This window comes from Cebus imitator, unplaced genomic scaffold (assembly GCF_001604975.1).
Source record: "Cebus imitator isolate Cc_AM_T3 unplaced genomic scaffold, Cebus_imitator-1.0 Scaffold1, whole genome shotgun sequence".
Classification (NCBI taxonomy): domain Eukaryota; kingdom Metazoa; phylum Chordata; class Mammalia; order Primates; family Cebidae; genus Cebus; species Cebus imitator.
In genome coordinates, this window is record NW_016107316.1 from 11,493,258 (window position 1) to 11,500,744 (window position 7,487).

At 40.4% G+C, this 7,487-nt stretch overlaps 1 protein-coding gene across 2 annotated transcripts in view; it reads right to left on the bottom strand.

The window, feature by feature from the left end:
• Positions 1 to 7,450, bottom strand: part of WDR35 (WD repeat domain 35) — a 71,658-nt gene extending 64,208 nt beyond the window's left edge. For both annotated transcript variants that reach the window (XM_017526315.2, XM_017526319.2), the window contains exons 1-2: positions 7,284 to 7,450; positions 6,465 to 6,582 (exon numbers count right to left, since the gene is read on the bottom strand). In XM_017526315.2, the coding sequence (XP_017381804.2) occupies positions 6,465 to 6,582; positions 7,284 to 7,439 (274 nt within the window). In that variant the 5' untranslated portion in view covers positions 7,440 to 7,450. The remainder of the gene's footprint in view (positions 1 to 6,464; positions 6,583 to 7,283) is intronic.
• Positions 7,451 to 7,487: the final 37 nt, after the last annotated feature.

Below are 7,487 nucleotides of genomic sequence, written 5' to 3' on the forward strand. Positions count from 1 at the left end.
ACAACCAACTCCAACCCACAGTCATCACCCTCAATCCCTACCACAAGCAGCTCCAACCCAGGGTCATCATCTTTAAACCCTACCACAAGCAACTCCAACCCAGGCTGTCAGCCCTTTAAAAACCTTTTGGCAAGGAAATGACATCATCTGGTCCCTTTAAAAAATGACACTGGCTAGAGTGTCAAGAACAATTAAGAGTAAGCAAGAGACAATGGAAGGAGAAAAACTGATTCTCACAATAGACCAGGTGAGGGATGATGGTAGCTGGAGCTATAGAGGGGGTAGGGGAGTCAAAGGAAAGGATGGCTTCAAGATATGCTTTCGAGACAAAAGCTACAGGATTGCTGATGTAGATGCTGTAAAGGGAGGAAAAGAGAAGATTTCCAGCTTGAGCAAATGCGTGAAATTGAGACATTTTGCTGAAATGGAGAGAACTGAAAGAAGAGATTTGGAAGAACATCAAGAGTTCAGTTTTGAACAGTTTAAGTATGAGATGCCTGTGAAAGATTCCAGTGGAGACACCCAAGTCTGAAAAATCAGGACTGGACTGGAGATACAAATGTGGGGCTCTTCACCCCATACTACAGATGACATTTAAGGGCAAGAGAATGAAAGAATAAATACAGAAAGCAAGTGACTAGAGAGCCCAGAAGCAAGTTCTGGGGAATTCTAATAGAAGAGGGAAGTCTAGCAAAGTGACTAAGGACTGACCAGAGAAGGAGGAGAGAAAAGTAGTATGTCTAAATATAACAATAACTTAAACATTTTGAATTCTCCCGTCTTGAAAAATAATGTTTTGAATCAAATCCTGATGAGTCAATAAAAGCTGTCAATTAGATTTAGAACATGAAAGTCACTGGTGAGGGAGGGAAAAAGAGAGAGGACTGACATTGAAAGGAGAAAGAGAGCATAAATTAGCAGAGAGGTAACCTGAGGAGGTGAGGGGAGATGAGCTGCAGCAAAACACTAGAAGCTGGCCTGTGAGAGAAGTAAACCTGATATAAAAAGATGGACTGCTGGTTCTAGTTCCTTTCCTTCTAAAGCAAGGGACTGAAAACTGGAAATGCAACTTGGTACAAACTTTCTGGGGGGTAATTTGTCTACACATAATAGAAACCTGTATAGAGAGAGATCCAAGATGGCTGATTACTAGCAGCTCAGGATTGTAGCTCCCAGTGAAAGCGCAGAGAACGAGAGGACGCCACAATTTCAGATGAATTTTTGTTGGTCACGGACCAGGAGATTCCCAGAGGAGGAGCCCCATGGGTCACCAGCGTGACTCTCGTGGCCAGTGCGGCGGTTCTTGGTGCAGAGTAAACGGGACTGGGTCCCCTTTTGGTCGACGCTTGGAGCTCCAGGAAGGCAGAGTCACCTATTCAGCTGATTGAAAAAGAGACTCAAGAAGGAAGCCAGACCGGAGATTCCCGGGCAGAAAAGCACCACGAATCTTAATGCAGCTGTTTAGGCTGGTGCAGTGGGTTGCTCAGATTCCAGTGCTGGAAATCAACAAGTTGGACGTCCACTCAGAGACCTAATTTGAAAGTTGGTAATTACAAAGATGACAGGTGGATAAATTTACAATGATGGGAAGAAACCAGCGTAAAAAGGCTGAGAATACCCAAAATCAGAATGCCTCTCCCTCTACAGGGGATCACAGTTTCTCATCAACAAGGGAACAAGGCCTGATGGAGAATGAGTGAGTTCCATTAACAGATTTAGGCTTCAGAAGGTGGATAATAAGAAACTTCTGTGAGTTAAAAGAGCATGTTCTAGCCCAATGTAAAGAAACTCAGAACCTTGAAAAAAGGTTTGACAAAATCCTAACAAGAATAGACAATCTAGAGAGGAATATAAGTGAATTAATGGAACTGAAGAATACAATACGAGAACTCCGTGAAGTATGCACAGGTTTTAACAGTCGAATTGGTCAAGCAGAAGAAAGGGTATCAGAGGTCAAAGACCAACTTAATGAAATGAAACGAGAAGACAAGATTAGAGAAGAAAGAGCAAAAAGGAATGAGCAAAGTCTCCAAGAAATATGGGACTATGTGGAAAGACCTAATTTGCGTTTTATAAGTGAACCTGAATGTCATGAAGAGAATGAATCCAAGCTGGAAAATATTCTTCAGGATATTATTCAGGAAAACTTTCCCAACCTAGTAAAGCAGGAAAGTACTCAACTTCAGGTAATACAGAGAACACCACAAAGATATTCCTCAAGTAGAGCAACCCCAAAACACATAATTGTCAGATTCACCAAGGTTGAAATAAAGGAGAAAATTCTAAGGGCAGCTAGAGAGAAAGGTCAGGTTACCCATAAAGGGTAGCCTATCAGACTCACAGCAGACCTCTCAGCTGAAACCCTGCAAACTAGAAAAGAGTGGGGATCAATATTCAATATCTTCAAAGAAAAGAATTTTCAATCCAGAATCTCATATCCAACCAAATTAAGCTTCATAAATGAAGGAAAAATAAAATTTTTCACAAACAAGCAAGCACTCAGAGATTTCATCGCCACCAGTCCTGCTTTACAAGAGCTTCTGAAGGAAGCACTATACACAGAAAGGAACAACCAGTATCAGTCATCCCAAAAACTTACCAAAAGGTAAACAGTATCTCCATGATGAAGAATCTATATCAACTAATGGGCAAAATAGTCATCTAGCATTAAACGACAATATTAAACTCACAAATATCAATATTAATCCTAAATTTAAATGGATTAAATGCCCCAATCAGAGATACAGACAGGCAAATTGAATGAAAAGTCAAAACCCATCAGTTTGCTGTATCCAGATCCATCTCATAAGCAAGGACACATAGAGACTCAAAACAAAGGGTTGGTGGAAGAATTGCCAATCAAATGGAGAGCAAAAAAAGGAAAACAGGAGTTGTAACTTTCCTCTCTGACAAAATAGACTTTAATAGTAACAAAGACTAAAAGAAACAAGAAGGACATTATATAATGGTAAAAGGATCAATGCAACAACAGGAGTCAGTGATCATAAATATATATGCACCCAATGTAGGAGCACCCAGATACATAAGGCAAGTTCTTAATGACTTATAAAGAGACTTGGACTCCCACACAATAATAGTGGGATACTTTGACACCACATCATTAATATTCGACGGATCAACAAGATAGAAAATTAACAGGGACATCTATGATTTGAACTCAGACCTGGAACAAGTAAACTCAGTGAATATTTATAGAATTCTTCACCCCAGGTCCATAGAACATACATTTTTCTCAGTATCATATTACACCTATTTTGAAAGTGACCACACAATTGGAAGTAAATCATTCTTCAGCATTTGCATAGCATTTTACAGACTTAAATGAAATATTCATTGGCTGTTTGTTATTTTCTTCCTTTATTCCTTCCTGTCTCTGCTGTTAAGCACAATTATCGGCATAAAAGAGGTTTTTAATACCTATTTTTAGACTGCATTCCAGCCTGGGCAATAGAGCAAGACTCCTGTTCTCTCTCCCCCTTTCTCTTTCTTTCTTTCATTCAAAAAAAAGAAAAAATAGAAACCTATATAATGTACAGACTCTTTGATCCAGTGAATGCCATTTCTAGAGATTTATCCTAGAAAGTCTTAACAATTTATGCAAAGATTTGAATACAAAGATACAGTTGCTTTAATAGTAAAATGCAGAGACATCTAAATGTCCAGTACTAGAATTGGTTAAGCAAAGTACAATATATTAACACCAATATAATGAAACACTAAATAGACATTTAAAATGGTGCCATAGGAGATGATTTATTGATGCAGAGGATTGCTGTACTATATTGCTGTAGCCAAGCTACAAAACATTATACTTAAAATGTTGCATCTTTAGCACAACACAGTGCTTGAGATGAAACAGGCATGCAATATCTATGATTGTTACTAGAGGGATCTGCTGAATCACTACTATTTGTATTAAATACAATATATTGATCTTGTTAGAATCTCCCAGTCATATTTCTCATATTTATCTCTTTCAGCACAATTCATAATCATTATTAAGTTCCAAAACAAATACTTTACTCCATTTTCCAAACCTCCCAAGAATCGATTTCCCATCTTGCTCACTAATTTCAAAGAATACTCTAGCCACAGTTTATCAAAAGGACAGAGTAGAAAAAGAAATATGTTTTTTTTTTTAAAAAAAAAAGCCTTCAACATTAAACAAAATGAACATTTCTTAATGTATTTTAAAACCTGCTACATACTGTAAGCAAAAGTATATATATACAGACACACACACATCTATAGATACATTTAAGAAACTTTCTTTTAACAGTTTTAAAAACTAAAGCACTGACAGATTGAACTATAAAACAGCATAAGCCAAACTTTAATTGGTACTTAAGTATTTATCTTCCAAATCTGCCTTTTATTTCATAAAATTAACCTACCACAGCAAAACAATTGCTATCTTCTTTACTTAGGCTGTCCACTAGCCCTTTGTGTAGTGATTAAAAACAAGGATTTGAATGTGAGACAAACTTAGTTTCACATGCTTACCCTGCCACTTACTGGCTGTGTGAGCTAGTACAATTATTAACTGCTCAGAGCCTTAATTTTCTCACCTAGAACACTTACTGCTCAAGATCTTTATTGTGAAGTCAAATAAGATTGTGAAGGTTAAATATCCAAGTATATGGAAAACCGTCAATAAGTATTTATTACTCATATAACATTCAAAGCTGTAAGGTAATGCTATTCAAAGTGGGGTCTGAGGACCAGCAACTCAGCATCAAAAATGGAAATCCTCATTTTCAAAAATGGAAGGTCTCACCCAGGGTCTTTTGTTGGGGGGATAGAGCATGAAATCCATCTTAACGACCTCTTCCAGTGATTCTTACAACTAACACATTTTGAGAAGCAATGTTGTAAGGAATCCAAAAATGTAATTCAGTTTAACCCCCTACATTTTCATTTTAAGGAAGAGTAAACAAAAGTACTAAAATCCTCAGCTACTCATTGAAAGTCATTCAGTAGTCCTGTGGGAGAGCTGAGATTTAACTCCAATTACCCTATCTAGATCTTCAATCTAGTGCAGCAGTAGCAAAGCTAAAAAAGTGGGAAGCTCAGCATTCCCATTACTGGGTATATATCCAAAGGATTATAAGTCGTTCTACTATAAGGACACGTGCACACGAATGTTCACTGCAGCACTGTTTACAATAGCAAAGACCTGGAACCAACCCAAATGCCCATTGATGATAGACTGGACAGGGAAAATGTGGTACATATACACCATGGAATATTATGCAGCCATCAAAACCGATGAGTTCGTGTCCTTTGTAGGGACATGGATGAACCTGGAAACCATCATTCTCAGCAAACTGACACAAGAGCAGAAGATCAAACACCACATGTTCTCACTCATAGGCGGGTGTTGAACAATGAGAACACATGTACACAGGGAGGGGAGCACTACACACTGGGGTCAGTTGGGGGGAAATAGGGGAGGGACGGTGAGGGGTGGGAAGCTGGGGAGAGACAGCAAGGGAGAGATGCCAGATGTAGGTGATGGGGAGGAAGGCAACAAATCACACTGCCACGTGTGTACCTATGCAACAATCTTGCATGTTCTTCACATGTACCCCAAAACCTAAAATGCAATAAAATAAATAAATGGAAAAAAAAAAAGAAGTGGGAAGCTGTTTGCTGTGATTCCAGAGCACTAGATAAAGAAATCGAGCCGCATAGACAATAGACCTACTAATAAAAATGTAAAACATACCCCATTTTCTGTTTTTGGACACTAGGTGAATAATCACTAATGCATCTGATAAGCAGAAATGATGACATAGATGTGTAAATAATCTGCCAAATTTTCTTTTTTTTTTTTTTGAGACGGAGTCTCGCTCTGTTACTCAGGCTGGAGTGCAGCGGCGCGATCTCGGCCCAAATGATTCTCCTGTCTCAGTCTCCGGAGTAGCTGGGATTACAGACGCCCACCACTATGCCCAGCTAATTTTATGTATTTTTAGTAGAGACGTGGTTTCACCATGTTGGTCTGGCTGATCTCAAACACCTGATCTCGTGATCCACCCAACCTCAACCTCCCAAAGTTCTGGGATTAAAAGTGTGAGCCACCGTGCCCAGCCAATCTGCCAGATTTTCTTAATGAAATGTTGACCCACAAGATTTTTATTAAACTCCTAATAATGTAGTACACCAATTAGACATAGCATAACACAATGACTTATTTTCATTCTTCATTATTTTTCATTTTCCATTAATAGCTCAGCAAAAACCGTCTGATGTTTACATTCAACATTATCTGAACTTTATTGCAAACATACTCCAGGAAAATACCATAAAATGTTTAGGTGGTTTTCCCTTTAAAATAATCGGAATTGCATATTGACAGACACCACGAGTAAATCGCACTGAACAAATAACACTAGCCAATTTTCTACCAATTTCAAATATGTGCGCTTGCTTTCATTTACCTGTCTGTGTCTCTAATTTCAAAACCTTCAGTAATCCATCTTCGCCGCCGCATGCTATGAACCCTTGTTCCTTGTTCCAGGATATACACTTCAGCTTCACTTTATTGGGAATGGATATCTGTAAAAGCAATCACAGCCAGACTAACAACTTTCGAAGGAGTTGGGAAGAAAGTCTACAGAAGGCTGAAGTAAATCTTCCAAGAAGAAAAACGGACGGCCTTGCAGAAAAAAAAGTGAGCTGTTGTGAAAATGAGCATGGTCCCCTGGACTGACCCGGGTTCTACCATTTGGGAAAGAGGAAAAGAAGTGCACAAAAGAGAAGGTTAATGACTGTGGAGGAAGCCAACGCTGGAGTCACCGGATGGATTTTTAAAAGGGAGGGCGGGGACAGGGTATAAATATCACCCGTCCCTATTCCTTTTTACACACACAATACTTAGGCTATCCTATTGTTACTTCTTTTCTCTTCCCCAACGGCTGGTAGTGATCCAAAGAGTTTATAAATCACGTGGATCAGCAACAAGTGGAAGAGGAAAGATAAGGTAGCACGTGTCAATTTACCCTGGAGCCACGCAAAAGGACCTAGCCAGGGGCAGGGAGAGTGCTGCGATTGGGCTGCAGGCTCAGCCAAGGACTGGTCCGGGCCTCTGGGAACCGCAGGAGGAGGTCGGAGGCTGGACCCGGCGGGAAGGATGGCTGCGGGATGGCAAAGCAGCGATCCGGACCCGGTGAAGGCGCAGGGCTTCTTGGGAAGGCAGCAGGAATCGCCGCAGGCTGCGGGAATACCGGAGAAACGAGGACACCCCTCGGGAAACTCACTTTCTTGGTCAGGTAGAAGAACATCGTGGGCCCTCCTAAAGGGTCACAGTGGCCGCTAAGGCCCACGACAAGTAACGGTTCTACACCTCCAATCGGGAGTACTAAGAGCTCCGGAAAGCTCCCGTCGCCCTGGCAACTGCTGCTTCCCGGTCGCATCCGGGGCGCAGGGGGACACTTCCTGTGACGCCTTCGCACCGGGCACCG